This window comes from Thalassophryne amazonica, chromosome 22, assembly GCF_902500255.1.
Source record: "Thalassophryne amazonica chromosome 22, fThaAma1.1, whole genome shotgun sequence".
Taxonomy (NCBI): Eukaryota; Metazoa; Chordata; class Actinopteri; order Batrachoidiformes; family Batrachoididae; genus Thalassophryne; species Thalassophryne amazonica.
In genome coordinates, this window is record NC_047124.1 from 15,130,693 (window position 1) to 15,156,652 (window position 25,960).

The 25,960-nt window shown below is 41.9% G+C and overlaps 1 protein-coding gene and 1 long non-coding RNA gene across 2 annotated transcripts in view; one reads left to right on the plus strand and one right to left on the minus strand.

Annotated features, from left to right (window-relative positions):
- The window catches only part of arid2 (AT rich interactive domain 2 (ARID, RFX-like)), a 57,809-nt gene that overhangs the window by 23,858 nt on the left and 7,991 nt on the right, over window positions 1-25,960 (plus strand). Inside the window, exons 5-16 of the mRNA XM_034162983.1 lie at window positions 8,069-8,202; window positions 12,146-12,364; window positions 13,025-13,092; window positions 13,502-13,571; window positions 13,645-13,895; window positions 15,359-15,455; window positions 15,594-15,803; window positions 17,625-17,789; window positions 20,876-20,954; window positions 21,438-21,572; window positions 22,283-22,506; window positions 22,647-25,054. Of these exons, the coding sequence (XP_034018874.1) occupies window positions 8,069-8,202; window positions 12,146-12,364; window positions 13,025-13,092; window positions 13,502-13,571; window positions 13,645-13,895; window positions 15,359-15,455; window positions 15,594-15,803; window positions 17,625-17,789; window positions 20,876-20,954; window positions 21,438-21,572; window positions 22,283-22,506; window positions 22,647-25,054 (4,060 nt within the window). The remainder of the gene's footprint in view (window positions 1-8,068; window positions 8,203-12,145; window positions 12,365-13,024; window positions 13,093-13,501; window positions 13,572-13,644; window positions 13,896-15,358; window positions 15,456-15,593; window positions 15,804-17,624; window positions 17,790-20,875; window positions 20,955-21,437; window positions 21,573-22,282; window positions 22,507-22,646; window positions 25,055-25,960) is intronic.
- Window positions 532-25,506, minus strand: LOC117503753. Its single transcript, XR_004558652.1, has 4 exons — window positions 25,494-25,506; window positions 22,615-22,620; window positions 1,707-1,709; window positions 532-687 (listed from the first exon to the last, which is right to left on the minus strand). It is a non-coding gene; the product is annotated as an uncharacterized LOC117503753 (long non-coding RNA).

Here is a 25,960-nt window from a genome sequence, read left to right on the forward strand (position 1 = left end):
GAATTACAAATTTGGGCTTGCACATTTACTTTACTGCATTCATAAGGGTCTTACAAATACATATCAGCTATTTCTTTCTGAGATTTGACCACATTTACGTATTTCAGTGCAGGTCTACTTTAATGCAGTCAACCCAGTTGTATGTGTCTTTATACTTCAAAGTTTCTCATTGAATTAGGCTTTTCTGAGATCCACCATTTCTTTTTTGAATTCAACGTTTTATTGAACTTTTCTTAGTCTTGATACATGGCAAATTAAACAAGTTTCTTCATACAGGAACAAGTAGTATATGCTTAAAAATTGACTCCAGTAACAGACTCCACACGTTTGTCCCAAAAATAGGCAATAAATACAAAAAACACAGTGAGTACATGATGAGATCCACTCATACCTTCACATACACATACCTGCACACACCCTCATACCTAAAATGCTTCTATGTATATCATATAGACATGTTACTGAGGTATATAGTATTGCAGAATCCCACTTGGGGAAAACACAACAGAACCAAAATCCTAGCGGGGGTCGTTATTTACCTTTATGTAATTCCAAAACCTGTCCCAAAGGGTCACCCCCTCCTCCCTGTCATCAATCATTCTACTAAGCATACATTCATAGGATGCAGTTTCAGTCATTGCACACACCCATTCTTTCACCTGTGGAATTTCTGATGCCTTCCAATGTCTAGATCCACCATTTCTTGAGTCAGAGGTACAATTAGTTTATCATCCCCACCTACATGTCAAAATTGGCCTGCATCAATTTTTTTATTTTGGTGAATTTTATTGACGGCGGTACAGCTGGTGTAAGAACTGGCATGTCCGCTAGGTGACGAGTTTGGCTGAAGTTACCCGCTTGTCATCATTGACAACCACAGATGCAAGGACGATGCTATTTATTGTGATAGAGATTGCTAAGAAGCTGAAGCCATGGTATGGGGTGAGCCCCCACCCCACCCCAAGGCGACCATGAGTGATATTTACAGCCAGTACGCATGAGGTATGCTGGACAATGGAGGTAGCTTAGACACTAAGTACAATGGTTGCAAGGTGAGTTTTTCCTCGTTCATTTCTTCTTCTGTGGCAACTCAATAGTGCCAAAAACACTCGCGTTTGGTAGTTTCAGCCGCTTGGTCTGGCCGGTGAGCTTTTTCTTCCTTCATTGGATTGTTCTGGCATTGTGTATATATTTTTGGGGATTTTAATCAAATACTATTGCAGAGCTGTGATGCTGGTTTGTAATAGTTCAAAATGGAACTTCCTTTAAAGGGGAAGTTTCATTTCCCAGCCTCAAAAATTTACTGTATTGTTTTTTCTGTTTCTAAAGAAAAGAGAAAAAAATCCGCCCTTCCTCATCACTTTTTTCTGCCGTCACGGATGATGAACTGTTTTTTTTTTTGTTTTGTTTTTTTTTTTTTAAACGGACCTTACTTGCCTTTTACTGGAAGTAGGAGCAAACACTTGTCCATGTAGCAATAAGACAGTTCTTCACTGCATGTGGGAAAGCTAACCCACTGCATGTAAAGGTAATTTCTGATATTCTAGGATCTGTCATGTAGGAATAATATAATGGCATCGTTAGTATTTGTAATTTGGTTTTTACTTCTTATTGTGACAAGTAGGGAAAAGGTGACTTAAAAATTGTCACACTTCTTCACGTTCAGAGTTTTGCCTCTTAATTCCTTCCAGGGTATCCATCTCTACCTTCTAAAGATCATCTGTACCTAGTCCTCAATGTAAATCCATATAATAAAGGAGCAGTATCAAAAATACGAGGTCTGTGAGAAAACTATCCGACCTTTTTATTTTATGCAAAAAATATATGGATTTGATTCATATGTTTTTACGTCAGCCAAGCTTGAACCTTCGTGCGCATGCTTGAGTTTCTTCACGCCTGTCGGTTGCGTCAATCGCCTGTGGGCAGGCTTTGAGTGAGCACTGGTCCACCCCTCTCGACATTTTTTTCATTGCAAGGAAATGGCGGAATGATTTGGGCTTTCTTCCATCAGAATTTTTTTCAGAAACTGTTAGAGACAGGCAGCTGGAAACCAATCGGAAAATTCAGATGGCTTTCGGTGAAAATTTTATGGGCTTCACAGAGATTAAGGAGTGTTACTAATGCTTTAAGGACGGCCCACAATGGCGCACGGCACGCCGCGCTCCGAGCCACGATCGACAGGCAGAAACCACCATTTCATTTCTAAACGGATGGCTGTGTGGATGCGGGACCATCGTGTGCAATTTCTCTGGTTATCACAAGAGCTGGACATCAGCCATTTTCCGGCAGATTTCGCTTTTAACGAGATTTTGTCATGGAAAGCCGCGCGGAGGCTTCGTGCGTCACGACGGATTCGCTGATGGAGCGAGACAAAGGAACACCTCCGTGGAGTGTCAGAGGACAAGTTGGGACAAGCCCAGCTCTCCACAATTTCTCTTATACTCACTCGACTGGTAAGCCACTGAAAGCCGAGATAAGCATGTCCCAACTTGTCCTCTGACACTCCAAAACGGAGGTGTTCTTTGTCTCGCTCCATCAGCGGCTCCGTCATCCATGACAAAATCTCTTGTTAAAAGTGAAATCTGCCGGAAAATGGCTGATGTCCAGCTCTTGTGATAACCAGAGAAATTGCAGAGAAATTTCTGCCTGTTGATCGCGGCTCGGAGCGCAGCGCGCCGTGCGCCATTGTGGGCCATCCTTAATGCGGTAGTAACACTCCTTAATAATCTCTTTGAAGCCCATAAAATTTTCACCGAAAGCCATCTGAATTTTCCAAATGGCTTCCAGCTGCCTGTCTCTAACAGTTTCTGAAAAATTCTGATGAAACAAAGCCCAATCATTCCGCCATTTCCTCGCAATGATAAAACGACGAGAGGGGTGGAGCAGTGCTCACTCAAAGCCTGCCAACGGGCGAATGACGCAACCGACAGGCGTGAAAAAACTCACGCATGTGCACGAAGGTTCAAGCTTGGCTGATGTAAAAACATATGAATCAAATCCATATATTTTTTTGCATAAAATAAAAAGGTCGGATACTTTTCTAACAGACCTCGTATATGCATTAATTCTAGATGGTTGCCCTTACACATGGGATAAAATTAAGAGGGCACGGGAAGGAGATATTGGAGAAATAATACTGGAAGAATGTTACACAGCGTAGCACATACACACATCCTCTTTCTGTATCAGACACTGCTTGATTCAGTTTAAGGTAGTCCATAGATTACATTTCTGTAACGATAGACTGTCTAAATTATACCCTAATGTTGCACCAAACTACCCTAGATGTCAACACTCTCCTGTTTCTCTTGGACACATGTTTTGGTCATGTCCATCTTTGAATGGTTTCTTGTCTTCAATCTTTCAATCACTTTCAGTCGTACACATTGCAACCTGTCCCCTTGACAGCTATTTTTGGAGTAGTCAGTGATGAGTTTGAATTGTCCCGCTTTCACAAAAATGCAATTGCTTTTGCATAATTACATGCTCGCCGTCTTATAATGCTGAACTGGAAGAGGAAGAACCCTCCTTCCTATGTGCATTGGGTTAGAGGGGTGATGTTGGAACTAGCACTGGAAAACAAATTAGGTATACAGTACGCAGGTTGGAGGACAAATATGCCAGAACCTGGTCACCGTTCATAGCTCATATCAAGAGCCTGTCTTATACTTGACTCTTAGTTGATGCTTAGAAATGTATTTTTTGATATTTCTTTTTTTTATTATTATTATTGGCTGCTGGCTTAGTCATTTTAATGTCCGTATCCTGACTGTTTTGGCACTGTTTTTCTTACAATGTGTTTATTCATTTAGTATTACTTTTTTAAATCTTTTTTATGTCGGAGGTCCAGAATGTTGGTGTTATATCTGAGTTACGCAGATTGTTTAATTTTTATTTATTTATTGTAATTTATTTTTTTCTTGCTGTTGACTGTTTTTTGTGTGTGAGGGTTTGTGGGGATGCCACCTAGATTGGGGGGTGGGGTATTGTGGGTGTGTTTTCGGTGTGGAAAAATGATAAAATTGTAAAAAAAAAAAAAAAAAATTTGTCACACTCCTCCAGTACATGATGCTCTCTCAGCCATTGTTCATTGAAAACAGTGGAACATCCAGCTTAGCATCTAACTAGAAATGCAATAACAGGAAGCATTTGGTGGGAGTGTCTGTCATTTTCACATAATAGCATTACTAGTCAGCCTTTTAGTCATAACGGTTTCACAGTTTTAACATTTTGAAATTTGGAATGTTGTCACAGCATGTGAGCCTTGACACACACATTCACCTTGACCCGTTAATGCATCGACATTGAACATTTTGATTGCAGTTCTAACCAGTGATCCCTGAAATAGTCAACAGTTTTTCATGAGCGACGAATACACAGTGCCGTGATCACTTTGTGCCCATTTGCTGTCAAATTGAAGATTATTTTGTTGTTGCTAAACTGATTTGTTTTTTTTTTGTTTTGTTTTTTTTAATGTTTTTCTTTTGGGCCCTGTATAAAGTCAGAGGCCTTCACTTGAATTCCATTAATGATTGTGCAGTATCTGTTGTCTGATTTCAGTATGACGTACCCCAAAAATCTAAATACTTGTATTGTTTGATGTACTGAAAAGCCAGCAGTTATGGATAGTTGTCATTTGTAACCAGCCACAGTTACTAGAAAGCACATGAAAGACTCATGCCTAGATTTGGTGGTTTCCTTTTAACAAGGTCTTTCTCTATGCCACTGTACTGTTGTAACAAAACTAACGGCACAATATTAAAGTGAAACATGAAATGGTTCTTTAATTACCTCTGTTCTTGGGCTTCACAGATGTTCTCATGAATAAATCCATAGTCTGTTAACAAGCTATCTTACCAGAGTGTTGGGCTTCATACAAGCTTTCTTTAAATTCTGTTGCAGAAGTAATAATGGCTGAAAGGTATCAGGCTTTATTTTATTTTATGGAGATGGTGAGAGATGGACAGGAAATAAGGAGATGCACACAGCAAAGGTGACCCAAGCCAGGATTTGACACTGTAGACTGCATCTTGCAGTATGTGGTAAGCGCCTCAGCCACCAGCGCACCGCACTGTTTTTGTTTAATTACAAGGAGTATTTCCTCTCTGACAGACAGGCTCGAGTAAAACTTGCTTGTTGCTGCAGCTGTAGTGTTATAAGCAGGAGAGCTGCTAATGCTCTGGCTGGGACTTAGTTTCCCTGCCATTAGCACCAGGTGGGCAACATGATTTGTTACGCAAGCGTAGCGTATAACATTCCGTTACAAAAACTCACATTTTAAGAGCAGTGTCTTTTTCTTTGTTTTGAATAAATCCTGAATATTATGCATTTTGGCTTCTTAAATAACAAATGCCACAATGTATGCGTGCACCATCCAGACATGAGTTTCAGTCTATGCCAGTCTTTGTCCCAAGTGGAACACCCCCCCCCCCCCTCCCCCAGTGGAGATATTCTTAAGTATTGCAGGTATCGGGAACCAGTTCTTTTTGAAAATCGTTAAGAAATTATTCGATCCACCAACATCAATAGCCCTTTTGCTTAATGATTCCCTTATCGTTTTTTCAGAGCGGCTGTTGTTTTTGAAGGTGTTTGTCCAGAAAATAATCATTTCTCTACGTTGATTGCAGACACTGCAGCGGGTCTGTAATCAACCATTTCTGTAACAGCTCCGCTTTGAAGCAATGAACCAACGAAGCAGTGCTCCGATCTGCTGCTTCATTGGTTCATTGCTTCGCTGCTTTTCAGAAGTGGCAAATCCACTTCTTATCCCCTCTCAAAGCCATTAAAATATGTCAATTGTGAGTCACTTTTGTGCGGATTAAAGTCACTAACTGGGACTCCTGTCTTATTGCGAGAAAGAAACCTTTCTGTTCACACAACTCGAAACGCTACACAACTCGAAACGCTGCACAGCTCTCTGCCGAGTCAAGTTAGAAAGATAGAGTCCGGTCGGAATTAATAACTTCAAAGCGAATCGCCGTTTAAATCAAATGACACCTCTTTCCAAATGTTTTAATACAAATAATGAACTGCAATTGATCAAAACATTTTTTCCTCCCAAAATGAGACGTCCTGTGCTGACTGGCAGCAGCTCAGCTCAGAGGTATGGAGTGACATTCATGCCAAAATGTCTGAAAGGAAATGCTTTTGACAGAAACTACAGATTTTATTTCTGTTCATGTCCAGAGATCAAGGATCCAGTAACACAAATAGGAATTGTAAAAAAAAAAAAATCATTCTAAGCTGTTGGGTAACCCTCAGTATGTTTTAGCATATGTGTGTGCAGAAAGAGTTGTAGAATTGCATTCTGTCCATGTATCAGTCACACTTTAATGGGCCCATGATAACTTGAACAAAATGCATTTGATTGTCACCAAATTTGAACCAGACATCCTATATAAGTGTATCTTGGAAGAGTTTGAATTTGAGCATGATCAGGTATCCTAAAGAGCCTTTCAGAACTGTCCACTTGGGTTGGGCGGTGTTCAATTTTTTGATACCTTTTAAACATTCCCCAAGTTATACCCCCGGTATATGTATTTACTCTCTGCCAACGTAAAGCAGCTTGGGAGGTGTGTCATTTATCACTGCAAGTAACTTTAGAGCTTTTACAAGAGAAGAGTTTTTAAACTTCATTTCTTAAATATGCCATATATAAGGATTTTTATTGCAACTGCTTTATTTTCACACAAAGAAATGACAACACATAAAGTGAGAAGCCTCTTGCTGTAGTCCGAGTTGAACATCCATCCTGGCCCACATCCAGGTGTAACATCGGAAGCCACACCTACATCCAATAAGTCGCTTCTCCCCCTAAATTGTGAAACATTCAGGGACATTAGTTGTCAGCAATATCTTTACACAGCTAAATTACTTCCAGCAGTAATCTCAACATATGTCTATTGCAGCTTTCAGTTGGCTTCAGATTGAAAGTGTACATTATGCAACTGTCAGTCCTGAGGCCTCCAGCTGGACATGAAAAATGGTATGCAGACACTGTGACATCAAAGAACTCTGGTTGCTTTGAGATCATGAAATGATAAAGGGTGGTTGTAGTTCCGATTTTGGAGTGTTGTCTATTAACCACAAGATTGGCGAGTCAATCCCTGACTTCTACTGATATGTGGTCGAGCCCATTGCTGAAAAACAAGTGGTCTTCTGGTCCCAAAGTAGATAGAATCAGGAAGAGTTGGTGTCAGAAAGGGAAATCAGCTGTGAAAAACTTGTCCAGAACCATAAAACACTTGGACTGTGCAAGACTGTGAGAAACTGATGAAAGCCAGAAGATGATGATGATGATATGAAAGCTAGCAAATAAACCTGTAAAAGCCGGAGTGATTTTAGTCTCTATATGTCATCCTCAGGTCCATCCTCTACTTCCAGCACTGGATTAATTAAACACGATTTGGTCACTTTATAGTTATTCTGCCTGCTATCTCTTGCAGGTGTAAACTAGTTGTCAACCTAAATTGGCCACGTTGTGTATAATGGTAGCGTTCATAGTGGTATACATTCTCACAGGTTATTCATACCAACTATTGGTTGTGCACTGAGTCAGGATTATACAGTTGAATTTGGTAATGTGACAGCCAAAGCTTATCCCACGTTGTAGCTGCTCAGTCAAGCTTGGATATCCTGTTACAGTCTGGAAAGGACTGTGGTACATCAGACTACAAACCTATAGAAAGCTTGTGTGTGTGGATAGCAGCCAAAAGATTAATCCTCACTCTGATCAAGACACAGATATAAGAGCATCATGAATGGCATGTAATCAGGATCTACCCAGTAAAGTCAGTTGTGTGGGTGTTGATTTGAGCCGGGTGCTGTTCATTTGACTGATTGTGTACTTAGTTGATTGATCCTCCAGAGTTTCATTCCTCTTTGATTTTCTTAAGCAAACATACAACTGAGTGCCAGTGGTTTTGAATTTTGTAGCACAGAGGTCGGATTCAGGGTGTTTTTGTTTGAGGTGCGCCTACACAGACGGCAAATGAGTGATCAAGTTGCAGCGGAGTTCACACAGCCCAAGTCTCGGCACATCATTTGACTGCGCCTGCTTTCCCCGCAGATACTTGGAGAAGTACGAGAAAGTACACCACTTCGGCGAGGATGACGAGGAAGCACAGCCAGGAAATCCCAAAGTCTCTCTTCCAGTCGGTGCAATTCCCTGCTCTTACAACTACCAGCAGCATGTTGTATCGGGTAAGCAGATCCACTTTCTTCTCAAAAGACTACGTGCTAATTAATTTGCAGTCTTTTAATGGGACTTGTGAGTACGGTCACAGTCACTGATGCGAGCTTTTGCAACGTTTGCTGATTGTGTTCGTGTATCTGCTCAGTTTTAGTTGTATCAGTCCCCACCCCCTTTGGCTACCTCAAAAGCTTAAACGTCACAAGTCATTACAGCACACCGCCGGTTCATCAGCGCTTTGTACGAGGTGCATGAAAATTCAGTAAGGTATATCTTATATATTATATTCCAATTCTAAACTGGAACTATGCCAGTATACAAAGGTATATCTAAAAAGGAAGTGTAAAATAGGAGAGTAGAAAAGAGTAAAGTAGAGCCATCTAGGTCCCTGGTCTTGAGAACCAGGGATGGTAGGTTAAAAAGCTTTTTTATCCCATGGGAACTCTCCCTACCCACCTAAGCAGCTCAAGAAAAAGGTATATATAATCTAATAAGTAATAAGACATAAGAAGGATAAGACATCACAGGAGAAGATTGTAGTATAGGTAATTAGTATGTAGACTAGTAGTGAAATCAGATATAGTTAGTAGGCAAAGCTGTAGAAGCAGAAGCTGTGAGTGTACTGGTATCTATCTAAAGTATCTCTGTTAGCATACTATAGGAAAATAAAAAGTATAATCATTGTGCTATCAAATGGAAACCTAAGAACTTAGGTACTATATGTTGATGTAAGATGATAAGCTAGTTATAGTGGAAGAGCTAAATTAGCCGTGAATAAGCCAACTGTACCCAGCAAACTAACACGATAAACAAAAACGGTAATTAGTGTATAAAGTATAATAGCGTAGTTAAACCTACAGTAACTGTATTAACAAATACTTGCGCAGCCCACGCGCAAAACATCAAACACACACACAATTGAAACTGTAATTGGTGGTTATCTCATAGAAGAAAATACACTGAAGGATTGTGGCTGTTTGTAATATTTGATCTGTGTAGTGGTGTTACATAATGCTGAGTTAAACAATGTGACCCCCCCCCCCCCCCCCCCCAAAAAATTTTTTTTTATTTTTTATTTTTTTTATTGTATTTACCTTTCCAACTACACTTTTAGTCTTGGATTTATTTGAAAACTACGTTCTCAGTGATGCTCGCTGTCTATAAGTGGTTCTTGCAAACACTGGAGCCGTGCTTTATCTAGCAGTGCTGGGTTTCACGCTTACGAAAACCCCCCACTACCTCAGTTCTCTGCATTTTTGCCTCAAATGTTAATAGGAGTAATATTACGTTTGTATTTCTTTTTGTATTTCAGTTTGGTTTTTAACTTGCCATGTATCACCATGAAAGCTGTGAAGTGTGTAACTGTTGATTCCTTTTCAGTATAATTTGGCAGCATAAACAACCACCTTTCTTCAAAGTTGTCCATGCAGTTAAATATTGATTAAGCTTTATTTTAATTTTTAACTTAAACTGTGTCCACAATGTAGGAAGAGCTGAAATAAATTATATTTTAAAGTAAATGTTGGTGCACATGGCCAGATTTGACTTGTTTTTTTTTTTTTTTTTTCATACCTGGACCACCTGAGTGAAAAGGTCATGTCTGAGTAATGAATGATGAGAGTATGAAGACACTGGAACGTTAATCTGTGAACTTCATGACTTTCAAGCAATTCTGAAACCTGACAGTTTGACACTAGTTTGGGCTGAGGAGCACGTCCGCACCTCAGACGACTTCCCCCGTTTGGGGGGGGGGGGGGGGTGAAGCAGCTCACACCTGTCTGAGTTTGTTTGTGTTTTCACAAATTATGACTTGACAGTTTTTGTGTGTATAAATTGGAGGGAACTCTGTACGCTACTTGGTATAGCCCATCACAATTCGGGAATGGTCGGAGAGTTTTGGGTGTATAGTTTGTGGGTGCCAAGTTTTTTGTGTTTTTGTGTTTTTGTTTTTTTTTTCCCCTGAGGCAAGTACGAGTTAAGCAGGGTTAGTTAGGAGTTTGACCATTCTTTGAGCTTTTTAATTCGGTCAAAACCAGTACAACTTTAGTTGACTTGTTTGTGCCAAGGAAGGGGAAAAAGTACCAAATCGTCTATATTACAGTCACCTTTTTACCAGTTTATCTGTCATTTGGTATAAAGGAAATGACTCCTTGATCACAATTTCAAAAGTTGTAAGCTTTTATGTTTGGGGATGTCATTTTGATGGAAACTGGTCAAAAACATCTGTCGTTCATAAAGTGTTAACAGCTGGTAGCTGTTGTGATTACAGTGGTATGTGAAATATTTTAGTGATTAAGGAATTGGTGTTGAGATTCAAATGGGCAGCTGGCTGTGCTACTGTTGGTGTCTTTCTTCCCATTAGTGACCCTTAAAGTGAACATGGAGTCCATTTCTGGTCATAATTGTTAGTGCTTTTGATTAAGTAACAGTTTCAGATATGTACAGAAATAAAGGCACCTGAGACAATTTTGCTGGGATCAGATTATTTAATAAAATATCCAAAGGTTTTGAGCAACAACAAAAAATGCTCATAGTATTAAATAAATAAATATATAGCTTTGAATTTGCAGAAAATCATCACTTTCACAGCCCATGCACAGTCACATACAGCGCTGTATATTGTATATGATGATTACACATACACACCCACTGGACTTTAGCAGTAAAGTATAGAGCCCAGTACCACCTGACCTGCACCCTGCCAGTGGTCTGCATACCGCTGCTTGGAAACCAGTGTTCTGCATCAGTTCAGTGCAGCGATGGCTTGCTGAGATTCATTTTTCTGCACAGACCTTTGCAGCGCGAGAATGAAATTAACTCAGCAGGGTGCATCTCAGCGTTATGATTAGGCTCCAGGAACTGCGGTCAACAAAGCTCCTACACCAAGTGTAAAGAGCCACTGAATTCAAAAATGACACCTCCGAGTAGAAAATGGTTTGAGACCAGAAAGTTCTCATAGAACAGCAGGAACTTAAAATACTTGCCCAAAAAAGAAAAAAAAAAAATAAAAATTTCTGATTCTTTGCTCTTATAATATTCTAACATTTGGGTTTAGAAAACTGTTTTAAAAAGCTAACCAATGCAGGAAAGGAATGTAAGCAGAGAGTATTCATGTTCTCAGTCAGACAAGACACAGATCATCGGGACACGAAGATCTCACTGTAGCTTTCCCTGAACAGTCTTAGATTTAATTTGTTTAACTTGGTTAACGGAAGATGAATGTTAGCTAAAGTGGCTGAAGATGTACAGCACCACACACCCAGTAGTACAGTAATGGAACAGCCAAGAGCTGCCTAAAGCTTTCTACTTCTCAGCGGTGCTGATTCTGATGTTTACTTTTTGCAGTGATTCCTCCAAATTATTAATATTATTTGTATCTACTCAAGAACCAAATTGTGCAACACCTTTTATACATGGTTTTTAAATTTATGTAAAAAAAAAAAAAAAAAAAACCTTTTAAATGGAACGTGTCATTGAATTATTCATAACACACTTGGAACAAGAAGGTGCACGCACACCTCCACCGAAACAGTGCTGCACAACTATTATTAATTTGCTTGAAAATGTATTAAAGGAATAATAAACATTTGGATCAGCCTCAAATTTTAATAAACTCTACCTTGTTTCATATGCCACAAAATGTCATTAAAGGTTGTTTTTTTTGGGGTTTTTTTTTTTTTAAGATAACTGCACTCTTTAAAGAAATCATATTTGTCAATTATTGTACATGTATAAAGAGACGTGTTGGACTCTTCAATACAGATGTCGACCACGTTGTTAAATCATCACAAATGACTCCCTACCACTGATCTATTATGCATGCAAGGAAATGGTCTGGAAGGATTTGGGGGGGGGGGGGGGGGGGTCTCATTTTCTCAACCACAATGATAAATGGCATGTTATTGATATAAATGTTTAATATCGCTTACCTCTCCCCCTTCCTTTTACCCCCAGACTATCTCCGCCAAAGCTATGGACTATCTACGGATTTTGTTCCACCTTGTGACTACAACAAACTGGTGCTGTCTCTGCTTTCGGGCCTACCCAATGAAGTGGACTTTGCTGTTAATGTTTGCACATTGCTGTCCAATGAGAGCAAGCATGCCATGCAGCTGGACAAGGACCCCAAACTCATCACGTTGCTGCTGGCCCACGCCGGTGTCTTCGACGATTGTACGGTTAAGAACCTCATCCAGATTGTGCTCTGTTATTGGCATTTTTGCTGTTTAAGATTTAAGTTACTGTTCTATTACAGCGTTTACTGAGAAACAAGAAACAAATTCTTTTTTTTTTCTATCTGTCAGGAATTACGATATTTTGGGAGTTCACACACAATATAACATTGCGTATTCTCTTAGTAAATATAAGTCTTATTTCTGTGGTTTATTCCTGCATCATAAAGTTCAGTTTTTAGTCATTGATTGAAATGGCAGTTTGGTGCAATCGGCCTTGGAGTCGTTAAAGTCTGCTTTTTTACAAATTAAATGTTTTGGAATTGGACTTATTTGTCACTTCAGTTGAATTAAAATTTAAATAGTGGAAGCTAAAATATAAAAGTTTCATAATATGTCATCAAAATGTCTGATTTACGTATAACAGAATATTTGCATGTTGTTAAAATACAAACAGTAGCTTCTCCAAAACATTTTGGTGCAAGGCCACTAAGGTGAATTAAAGTTACTTTGAATGGTCTTTGTAATCATTACTTTGTTTAAATGTGCAGTAGCAGAGACTATCTTTACTATAGTAGCTAAATTTATCTTGTTTCTAAATGTAATTTTAAGCTAAGATTCATAAAGTGTGTCTCTAACAGTGTTTTTTGCTCCTTTGTAGCATTAGGCAGCTTCTCTGGGGTATTTGGGATGGACTGGAAGGAGAAAACATCTCGGGACTTTGTCAGGGTAAAGTTACATTTATATTAACTTTGAGATATGAAATAACAATGCTGCATATTACTAAAGTTTCCTGCAAGTTGCACAGCAACAGTTTCACTCATGCTGTTGTCAGGCTTGTCAAAGAACCATTATGCCATACATGCAGCTTTAAGACATCGTTAAAACAGAATTCCAGTTTGTAGGTTTTGATATATTGACTGGAATAATTTGTGGCAAAATGCAGGATTATTTCAGAAATATAAAGGATTTTGTTTGTCATTTGTAGCTTTAGTTATATTGATGTACTTGAATTTTCTCAAGCAAAATCAGGCCTGTTGCAATATTTTGACCATGCATTGATTAATAAGTAATCTCAGTATAGCCTGCTTATAGTTAAATTGAAATGCCTTGCTGAGTGACTGCCATTCTTTTTCAGTTTTGGAAAGAGGTTGTTGAGGACGCAGAAGTAAGGGACCTGATCTGGGACAAGACCAGCCCCCCACAGGGTAACTACACATAAAGCCATTTCCTACATGGATTCTGGCTACATTTGTTGATTTTTCTTCATTGTGTCTTTAGACAGTACGTCATGTGAGGAACGCTGGCATAGTCTCTTCCACCCACCGCGAAATCCGGGCATAAGTGACATGGAGGCCCAGAGGGTGCTGCAGATCGCCGTCATTCTGCGAAATCTATCCTTTGAGGAGGCCAACGTCAAGCTGCTGGCGGCCAACCGAACGTGCCTGCGCTTCCTTTTGCTCTGTGCCCACTGTAACCTCATCTCACTCCGACAGCTTGGACTCGACACGTTGGGCAACGTGGCTGCTGAGGTATAACTAGTGGAACTAGTACCGCTTATTTGTGGCATTCCCTTTTTCCCCCCGCCTCTCCTGCAGTTTTGTTGGGAAAGATGGAACATTTTCAGTCTATTTTTTATAAATTTTGAAGTGAGATTCTGATATGAATGCATACATTGAAGGAAAAAAGTTTGTTCAATGCACACTTAAAAACGATGCCTCATGGCTAAATTCTTGTCACATGGTGCACACAGAGCCCTCTGTACAGACACTCGTGCTTCCAATTTGTCATTAATGTGCATATGCTTCTACAAGAACAGAGTGCACGTGCTCGAGATAAACTATATTATGGACACTAGTGGACGCATGAGGTCAGACAGTTGCAGGTGCACGTTGATGCTGGAATGTAGACAAATTGTGACAGGGTGGTTTACTCTGAGGTTATAGTGAATAAATGAACGTAGGCTTGGTTCAGCTTAATTATGAAATTCATTAGTTTGAGATGCACATTAACAACCTGATATCAGTGCTGTCATTTTTGGACCCCATGTGCGTCAGGTTCTTGATTCAGTCAATGCGGCTTTGATGTCAATAATTGAATGGTTGGGTTTGGGGTGCTTTACATACTCTGATGCGACACTGTGAAGCCTGGTATTCAACACATCTGAGTGATAGCAGTGTGTTTATGGCTAAGAGAAAAAACATTTTGTGCTGGTTCCAACAGTCATCAAGCACACATTAATAAAAGGTAAATCCTAAGTGCATTTTGGCTCACATGCTTCTTTTAAATCTGTTGGCAAATGTACATTTTTTTGATAATTGTGTTGCACCGTGGCTCCTAGTGCTTAGCCTTACACTGTCTCATTTGTGATTAGGATGGGTTAGAATTCGATTGAATCCCTACAGCAGATATGGACAACGACGTACCATGATGGATAAAGATGATGCAGGTTTTCCTTGTAACCAATCACCTCAGCAGGTGGTTTTACCGATGAGCGTCTCCTCTCAACTTAAAATCCTAATTATCTGTGAAATAACCTGCTGAAGTGATCGGTAGCAAGGAAAAGCTGCACTTCATGGCCACCCAGTATTTTTATTTATTTATTTATTGCTCAGTCAAGTATTTTTCAACTTACTATATTGTTTGTGTTTAGTGGAGTTTTGTGTACATTAGATGGTTATTGATCCAGTCAGATTCCACTTCATCAAGCAGTGTTTTATTTATTTTGTACAATTATTATCCCCCACCACCCTCATTTTTTCAACACTAAAGACAGATATGGTTAGAAACATGGTTCATAATTAATTTAGATGTTAATTTAAAAAGCTGCACAGTGCTTCATGTTCAGTGTTTCCTCAACCTATAAGAACACAGTCCTGTGGCAGGGTAACATAACATTACTTGGGTGTTCCTCACTCCTTTAGTGTCTTAAATGTTTTCAGCTCACTTACTTGAAGTTGAAATGACTAATTAAATTTTCTCTGACTCGTCTTAGCTTCAGCTGGATCCCGTTGACTTTAGGACGACCCATCTGATATTTCACACAATCACCAAATGCTTGATGTCCAGAGACAGGTTCCTCAAAATGAGAGGTGAGTTTTCTGGCTCTCTAATTGGGCAGGTTTTTGTGCCATTACATTGAATGAATCCTTCTTGGCCTGTTTTTATAAGAACATCCACAGAAGAACAGTGATAATTGTGTCTGAATTTTATGAATGTGTGTCCATCAGCAATGGAGATCCTGGGCAACCTCAGCAAAGGAGATGACAACGGCGTGCTCATTTGTGAGTATGTGGATCAGGACTCGTACCGGGAGGTAATGATGCTTCTCACCTTGCCAGACCTCATGCTCCTCATGGCCTCCTTGGAGGTGTTGTACCTGTTGGCTCAACTTGGAGAGGTTCCCTGCAGCAAGATCGCCTCTGTTGACCGCAGCATAGGTACGAATTATTTTTGTCCCAGAAGTGAACTACTTGTGCTCTTTGCTCCAAATGCAGTATGATGGAAGAGTCTGGTTTAGTTTAGACTTGTGGTTCTTTTCAGTTTCACATTGCTTAGAGGTTGGACCTCCCTGCCCAGTCTAATGTTTGGTTCCTGTGTGGTCCAGTTTGCCCACTGCATTTGAGCAATGTTTGATAAATTGGGCTGTTATTGGTCAACACTATACTGTTTTGTTTTTTTATCTACTTTTTGCTAAATCAAAAGTGGAACAGTATTGTTTTTTTGGGGGGGGGGGGGGTGCTAGGCTTCACAAATCAACTTCTTTGGATAATTTATGATGTTGACATCATTGTGATGGTTATTTATTTTTGTATATTTAGGTCAAATGTCACAGCATTGCTACTCTGTCAAGTCTTTTCAAAGCTCTTGCAATTTTTGCATCATTGACTAAATTACGGTGATGCCGAAGCTCCATCTCATTCTTGATCTGCATGTGGAATGGCAAAAGATGAATGTTCGCATAATGAGGTCGTACAAATGCTTTGAATTTGTTTCATAGCAGTGTTTATCTACCTAAACAATTCAACAAGCAGTAGCACAGGCAGTTAATATGCTTGGCTTCCGAGAAGAAGGTCCCTGGATCGAAGCCAACCATACCCTCTTGTCCTTGTACATCTAGACCAGGGGTGCCCAACCTTTTTTGAACAGAGATCTACTTTTAAAGTTGACAGTGTATCGAGATCTACCAAGCCATATCGAGCGTAATAGCGTAGTCGCAACACAAAGATAAAGTTTTAACAATAATAATGCATTATTGAAGTAAATGTGCAAAGAATAAGCATAAGTAGGCTTAGGACTGGCCTGTAACAACACAACAATCAACTCAAATTACACAACGCCTAATTAAAGTTGGAAAAGTTGTTCCCTACTTTAGTGGGACATCTGGCACTGAGAGGAGGCAAGAAATAAGAGGCTAAATCCAAAAGCTGTGCGTATTCAGGATGGTTTGAACGTTTCAGAATTGAAATCGCAGTATTAACAGTCACAGTTTATCTCTGTTTTATATTTATAAACTGTTACAGAAACAGCTCACCCATGTCGCTTTTGTAAACATTACACAAAATGAACACAAAAAAAAAAAATCTGTCATCTTTAACAAAAGCAGTAAATCACAGAATTAAGTTAGTTTAACTGAGCTAACAGCTCACTATTTGCGTTCACAAATACAACAAATGCACGAAAAATAAATTAATAAAAATACTGACTTTTGAAATATTTACATACCATTTTTGTCCACAGTGTAACTTATTTCGTCTCTTTAAGCTGTTATGTTGCTTCAAAAACTTTTTTTTTCCCTCATTTTAATTTTTTTGTCTCCTCTGCATCCTGCACCATAGAAGACCCCTCGTCTTCTTTTTAACGGCAGCCGACATCTTTATTGGTGCAGTGCTGCCAGCTTCTCCATCAATCTATTATAGCAGCACTGTCTGTTACAGCACCAGTGTCATGTGATCAACTGGAACTCAGCTGGCGATCGACTGGTCAGGCATGCCAGATCTAGACTTACACCAGGAACGGCCTTGGTCATAAAACCTGTACCAGATCAGAATGCAGATCCAAACTGGATTCTCTGTGGTGACCCAAAGCAGAAACTTCAAAAGCCAAGAAAAATGCCTTTTTATGTGTTCAGCAATTAAACATGTTTGTAGTTCTAATATATTGGTGTGGCCGCTCACACCCGCTGCTATGACTTGTGGTTGTAAAAAATGATGATGTCACAACAGTGCTTAAATGTATCTGTTCTTTCTCCCTCTGATCAGACTTGTTGGTGCGGTTAGTATCTGTTGACCTTCACATGTTTGGACCTGACGCACTCGCAGCTGTGCGGTTAATAGAACATCAAGCCAGCGCTGAGCAAGCAGCCGAGGTTCGACCGCAGCTGGTAGAGCAGGTTCCTGCAGCTGTGCAGGGAGCGCCAGCGCCCGGTAAGGGTTCAAACATTACTTGTTAGTCCGTCACCTGCAATGCAGAATGTGATTTTTGTGAGACCTGTCCAACTGGGGAAAAAAAGCAGTGTAAGCCGTATCGTCAGCTCAGATAACAGAACACGAATTTGGTTGGGGGAGGACATAAAAAAATCCATTTGTCTTGTCGCAGATGGCCACGTGCCGATGTAGAGGTGTTTTACATTAATTGCAAATGAAGTTAAGACCATCTAAGTAGTGCAAATGACCTCAAGGGCTTGCAACGACAAATGTGTGGAGCTGAGGTCGCTATAGCAACCGCAGCATATTGCGGTGAGCGTGATTGAGGAATGCCACTCCTGTAAACAGTGCTTTTAACATGAAGGAGAAATCCATGGATGCTTTGGCGTGACTGTCAGACGAGGTTATATCACTCTGTCACACAGCTGCTCCCCTGATCATGATCACTGCCAGTTCACACCTAATTTACTCACCTAACCGAGTCTCCTGTAGCTCAGTCACACAGTTTAGACCAGAGCTGCTGCAACACATTTTTTTGGTTGTAAAGGGATATAAATATGAATGTCAGCTTTCTTACTTATGTTAAATACCTTTCTCTTGCTGTTTTTTATTGGTTTAAAACAGAGTGGTTGTTGAAAGCTTGGCATTGTCTCCGTTGTGACTAAGTGTGCTAACCAGTTACACAAACAGCGGAGTAGCATATTAAATATATACTTTAAAAAATAACTCTCTGTAATCAAACCGTTAACTGCTCAACCACAAAACAATGAACATTTCTAACTTGGCCAATAAGGAGAATACATTTCAACATTATTTATTTATTTGCCATGTTTACATTATTGTTTGTTTCAGGGGGTGGGGGTGTAACTCTAGACTGTATCACACATGAATAGCATGAATATAAAGGCTGCAGCATATTTCATCAGACAGCCTGCTGTCAAGAGTCAAGTTTGTTTTTGACATGGTTGGCGGTTGTAGGTAGTGGCAAGGTACCTACAGGCGTGAAGGCAGCCAACCTCTGTTGTGAGGGATGCAAAGCAGCGGGTGTGGGAAGAGTTCAGAATAACCACAGAGAAGGACTTCTGGTTGGCACCAAGGTGCTTCTGGCGGGCCGTGAGGCACCTCAATAGAGGAAAAGTGGGAACCAACCAAGCTATCTAATAGGACTGATGCAATGGGAGTTTGTTGACCTCAACTGAGGAGGTAATTGGGCGCTTGAAGGAACACTGTGAGGAGCTCCTGCGTCAGGCTGGGGTGCTCTCTGTAGTAGAGGCAGACCTGGAAGCTGATGGGGGGGATCATCATTGATTTCCCTGGTGGAAGTCACTGAGGTAGTCAAACATCTCTGCAGTGGAAAAGTCCTAAATGCTAAAGGCTCTGAGTGTGGAGGGACTGTCTTGGATGAGACTTCTCTTCAAAAAAGGGGACAGTATGTGCCAGTTACAGGGGCATCACACTACTCAACCTCCCTGGTAAAGTCTACTCCAGGGTACTGGAAAGGAGGGTTCGGCCGATAGTCGAAACTTGGCTTGAAGAGGAGCAGTGCGGGTTCCATCCTGGTCATGAAACAACTGACCAGCTCTTCACTCTCACAAGGATCCTGGAGGGTGCCTGGGAGTATGCCTATCCAATCTACATGTTTTGTGGACTTGAAGATGGCATATAATTGGGTATCCCAGGAGATAATGTGGGAGGTGCTGTGGGAGTATGGAGTGAAGGGGTCCCTTCTAAGACCCATCCAATCTCTGTACTTGCAAAGCAAGAGCTGTGTTCAGGTTCTCTGCAGTAAGTCAGACTTGTTTCCGGTGGGGGCCTCCGCCAGGGCTGCGCCTTGTCACCAATCCTGTTTGTGATAATCATGGAAGGATTTCGAGGTGTAGTCGGGGGGGTGGGTGGTCTTCAGTTTAGTGGGCTCAGGGTCTCATCACTGCTCTTTGCAGATGATATGGTCCTGTTGGCTTCAGGACAACAAAGGCTAAGATGAGGATCAGCACTTCTAAATCTGAGACCATGGTTCTTAGCAGGAAACCAGTGGATTGCCTACTCCAGGTAGGGAATGAGGTCCTGCCCCAAGTGAAGGGGTTCAAGTACTTCAGGGTGTTGCTCATGAGTGAGGAGACTATGGAGCGTGAGATTGGCCGGTGGAGAATTGGCGCATCAGGGATGGTATTGTATTCGCTCTCGCTGTACTGTTGTGACGAAAAGGGAGCTGAGCCAAAAGGCGATGCTCTCAATCTACTGGTCAATCTTCGTTTGTACACACTCACTTATGGTCATGAGGTTTGGGTCATTACCGAAAGAACTAGATTGCAGGTACAAGTGGCCGAAATGGGCTTCCTCAAGAGGTTGGCTGGTGTCTTCCTTAAAGATGGGGTGAGAAGCTCAGTCATCCGTGGGGAGCTTGGAGTAGAGCCACTGCTCCTTTGTATTGAAAGAAGCCAACTGAGGTGGTTCGGGCATCTGGTAAGCATGCCCCCTGGGCGCCTCCCTAGGGAGGTGTTCCGGGCACATCCATCTGGTAGGAGACCCCAGGAGTAGGTGGAGAGATTATATCTCCACACTGGCCTGGGAACATCTTGGCATCTCCAGTCAGAGGTGCTTAATGTGGCCTCAGAAAAGGAATTTTGGGGGCTTCTGTTGGAGCTGTTGCCCCCCGTGACCCGATCATGGATAAGCGGTTGAAGATGATGATGATTGTTGGTGGTGTGCCAGGCAGAATGTTACTTTGACTCTTAACATTTTGTCAGTGTCATGTTGATTGGTCAGCCCTGTACTGTGTTTAGTTGCCGGGTGTATCCCCAGTGTGGTCTGACAGCAGTTTGTACTCCCGCTGTCTAAAGTATACTCTGATCTTTTTGAAATACCGGTGTTGTCATACAGGCCATCAAAACCACAATCTTGGAAGTGGACATCCTGTAATCTACTAATTTATTAGTTTGCTGACATCTAGTGGACAATCTAAGTAGTCCTGCTAATTTGTTGTTATTGACTACACAAAATTAGGGTAAAGGTTTTTGGTTTGCAGTGAATTGCTTCTGAGGCTGAAATGTTTTGACTCATTGCTTGTATTTTCCGTGTCTCCTCAGCAACACGGGTTCCAGTCCAGCCCACTCAGCCAACACCTGGTATTGTTGAACTGGATGGGGAGAAATTTACATTGCAGTGGTAAGCTCATATACTGGAATCTATAGAACAAGATGATGATCTCAGAATTGTTGTAGTGTTGATTTTGCAGCTCCTGCCTTTGTGAGGAAGATGTAAGTGTATGTTTTCTTGGCATTTCATCCGCCTCATGGTTGTATTTTTTTTTTTTTTTTCCCCCCTCAGGCATTTGTGAAGAAACGTGTTTATGTATTTCTAATCCATAATAGTTTGTGGCTGTGCACCACAATCGACTGGCATGTTGCTCAGTGATGTTGTTCTTCAAATTCCAACAGACTTTAGTGGATGCATTGTGTAGTCTTTGTAATCATCAATGCAAAAAGCAAAGTCTGTGTGCAAAATGTCTGAGATGTGGAATACCACTGTATTTTTGACAAAGATTATCATGTTGTTATTGTCTATTGTCCATGTCGACTTGAGACATTATTAATATTACTGTTTTGGGTGCATGAAACAATTTATCCACGTTTTGTGTTTCTTTAACAGGCTAAACGCACATTTTGAGATGCATGCTGAGGACTCAGTGTCTCGATCAGACGTCTACTCTGAATACCTAGCCACGTGTAGTAAAATGGGACGAAGCAACATCCTAAACTCCACTGGCTTCCTTAAATGTTTGCGGTCAGTGCTGATTTTATTTATTTTTTTTACTCAGCAGAAATGCTACCAAAATACAACTGGCTTGCAGTATTCTTCTTTGACAAAGTATCTAAAGTATCTTAAGCAGTGCTACTCATCAAAGAGCTATACTGTTTTTCACACACACACACACACACACACACACACACACACACACACACACACACACACACACACACATATCTTCAACCACTTATCCAAGATCGGGTCACGAGTACTGATATATTTAAGAATTAAAATTCAGAAAGGTGAAGCTTGTATATCTTGGATTTAAAAAGTCAAGGGGATAAATCTTGATTTTATTTTAATACCTGACTGTGTCGCCAAAGACACAGCAGGTCAGAACAGCTTAATTCTGTGGACACGTTTTGAGTCTAATTGTGGCCAGCAAGGCACAGGCTCACAAACTCGTGAACACGCCCAGAGTTGTATACAAGGTCACATCACTAAAAACTAGAGTACATTAGATGTTGGGCATATTTTGGTTCTGATTGCAGCCAGTATAAGGTACAGAGTCTGACACATTGTGCGTGCAAGAAATCTACATTCTTCATGGATCATAACCAAACTAGCTACTTTAGGGTACCGATGCACAAGTTCAGGGCTGGGCTTGGCAACACTGGTTAGGATAAGCATTTTCCTCATTTGCAAATTGACTTATCCTCTGATCTGACATTCCACTACCACCACAGAACTGTGTTTCCCAACCACACAATGCGGCGGCAAGAGGAGTCTAAATCCAATGGCCAAGTCCACATTCTGCTAGTAGGAATAAGACGAAGGTCCATCCCTCTTCCCATCCAGCTGTATTATCAACAGCCTCAGCAGCAGCAGCAACAACAGAATCCGGCACCACCTCCTACACCTCCAGCAGCACGACAAGAAGCCTCTGGAGATCCTAAGGTTCCACCTCTAGGTATGAAATACTCTGTTCCTGCCGAGTTATCAAAGCTGCTCGTCAGGGAATGATTTTCATCTCAGCTGTCAAGTGCTTGACAACTACTAGATAAAACTAGGGGTTGACAAGATACTGAACATTTTTGTGTATGTGAACAGGTTTACCTCCAGGGCATCCTTCTTCTGGATCCCAAGTAGTCCGAGCCCTGGGCCCCAATCCACCTGTGGTCAGCACTGCGCAAGAACCTTCGCATTCAGGCAGTCTGACCGTTTCCCGTCACCCAGTGCCACCTCATATAACTACAAGTCCTATGCCATCAGTGCAGCAGCAACAGATACGACCTGCTACATTAGTCCAGTCTCCTGCATCAGCACCAGCCATCCACAATCACAGTTCACAGAACTGTGCTGCAACACCTCCACTTCAGCAACAACAGCAGCATTCGCCCATAATCCCTGCAGGGACACCAGTCACGCTTTTTCAGCAGGTACCACAGGGCCATATCCTTACCGCCAGGGTACAAGGTGTATGCCCTCCCATCACCCAGCGCCCACCCCTGCCTCAAACACCTCCCTTACCAGGACTTCATGGTGGGGCCCCCCAGCTCGAACTCCACTGCGGGACTGCAGTATCTCCATCAGTACCCTCCTCCGCTGTCCAGGTTGGGGCTGTTGGTGTTGCCGGGGTACCCAATGCCCAGGGATCACGTGTTACCTTTCAGAATATAGCCCCCAAACCAGCGCCAGTCCAGGCAGGTGGGCCAACACCTGCAATTGCCACTCCCAACCAGCAGCCTCAGCAGCAACAGAGCGTAGTAATAGTCAGTCCCAATCCTCAGCAGAGCACAGCCTACACCCCTACGATACACCAAATTGTTCTTGCCAACCCCACTATTCCTGGTGCCCAGACTATCCAAATAGCTGGGCAACCTGGAGTTGTTTCCAGTCCTTGCCCTCCTCCAACCACCAACCTTTCCTCTTACACCAATGCTCCCATTGCCCAGGTTCAACCCAGTCAAACTGTTAGCCAAACGCTGTCTGTGAAACGGCATCAACAGACACATCAGCAACAACATCAACAACAGCCTCCGCTGCAAATAATTTCACAGTCTCCTCCTCCTCAGCCAGCTTCCACTGAGTCCAGCTTGATCAAACAGCTACTCCTTCCAAAGCGAGGTCCTACTACACCAGGGGGAAAGCTAATTCTTCCTGCCCCACAGGTGCCCCCTCCCAACAGCACGATATCGCCTGCTTCACAGGTCATTTACCAGACAGGCTATAGCACCCAGGTACCTTCTTCTCAGCCTCAGCAGCTCAATGTCCAGTTAGTTCCTGGCCAGCTTCAAGCCCAAGGAGGTCCTACCCTCCAGACAGTCCACTTGTTGCCAGGCCAGCTCATTTCCACGAGTAGCACAGGTACAGCCGCAATCATACAGGGCCCAACAGCAGGAGGACAGGTAACATTCACTGTGGTCCCTAATACTGGTTTTACCACCACAGCTGGTGCCACCATCAGTCAGGGTGCTATCGGCCCAGTTGTTCCCACTCAGCAGTTTTCTACTGGAACAGTGTCCCAACATGCCCAAGCAGCTCCACCACCGCCAGCTCTCTTAAGAGGAGACAAAATTATTTGTCAAAAAGAGGAGGAGGCGAAGGATGCTACGGGGCTGCACATCCATGAAAGGAAGATAGAAGTGATGGAGAACTCTTCTTTGGCCGAAGGAGACTCTTCTAATGGCACAACTAGTAATGGTGAGGTTGCTGCAGGTGCCAAGCTGCTAAATGGGCAGAAGTGCATGGAGTCTAATCTACCTCCATACCACTCAGGGAATAGCCAGACTGCACTCAATGGCCCGGCTACAGACAGTCACTCTGCAAATGGGAAGCAGGCCGTCACTCCTGGCCTAAACAACCTGCTGGAGGGTAACCCCGACCCCAAAAAGACTCTAGTAAATGGAGTGTGTGATTTTGATCGGGGTGACAGTGGTGGTAACTTTAACAAAAACATTCCAAATCACATTGCTTCCAAACAGTACTTGGGGAATGGGGAGGTGGGTCCTTCAGAGAAGAGTCATGGCTCAGACCCACCTCTTCCTAGTCTACCTACTCTCCAGCAGGACACTGCCAAAGCTCAACAGGCTGAGCGCCTAGCCAATGGACCCCAGGCAATGGTTACCAGGCCTCCATTGGAATTAACAAATGGACCTTTGGGCCCAGCAAATGTTGTGCCTGGGTTAAGACAGCAACCGCACCCCAGTCCACATTTCCCCTCCACTGTTACCTCCCAGAGTCCTGCTGCCTCTCCTGTCAATGGCACAGCCCCTGATGCACGAGGCATGAAGAGGCCAGCTGAAAATGAGGACCGCAGCACAATGGCAGTATCCTCTGGGATTCCCAGCAAAGTGGGAGTACGAATCATCACCATCAGTGACCCTAACAATGCCGGCAGTAGTGCCACCATGGTGGCAGTGCCAGCAGGGACAGACCCAAGCACAGTAGCCAAAGTAGCAATAGAGAGTGCCACTCAGCAGAGGAACTGCTCCCCAACACAGACAGCTGGTGGAACGGTGAGTCACTGCAACCTTTCACAGAACTACTTTAGTTGGTGTTAAACTATATTAATATCAGATGTGTCACAAGATGGTTTGTACACATTTGCATGTGTGTCCACATTTAAACAGTTTAACAGTTTCTCACAGTTTCTAGTTTGACCTACAATCTGATAATACCTGATCTTGGCTAGGCCCAACCTCCTCAGTATGTTTCATGAAAATGTGTTCAGTAATGTAATACAATTTCTAAAAACATGGATGTGAGGGGAAAATGTCTTGTTTCTAAGAATATGAATGGTTTGCTCATCCTTCTTTATGCACATTAGAGTCCTTAATTTTTTTCTAGGCCTGTTCATATTTCAGCTTTTACATGTTTGGCTTGTCTTGTAACTTTTTCAAAAGGGAATTGTATTTTTTTAAAATATCTACAGCCATAAAATGGCACTGTCTACACATGTGACAAGCTGCTCCTATATACTCCTCTCAATGAGGAGCTAGAGCAGACTCTGAAATGCGAGATGAGTGTAATGCACTAGTAAGCTGAATGCCAAACACTCAGGTTGTTTGCACTCTGTGGGATAGCCAAAACTTCAGTGAGGAGGATGGTTAGGCTAAGGTAAGCTTTATTAAATTTCAGTTCAACTTATTTTATTTGTATAGCACCAAATCACAACAATGCTGCCCCAAGGCACTTCACACGAGTAAGGTGTAACCTTACCAACCCCTCTGAGCAAGCACACAGACGACAGTGGTAAGGAAAAACTCCTCCTGGTGATAATGAAGAAACCTCAAGCAGATCAGACTTAACTATGTTTAAAAAAAGGTATAATCAGTTCAAATTTATTTAACTTTAGTTTTGATTTGGCATTTGTCTGTTTAGTGGCAACATGAAGCCATTTACTCTTGAGTTCTTTGTGTCTT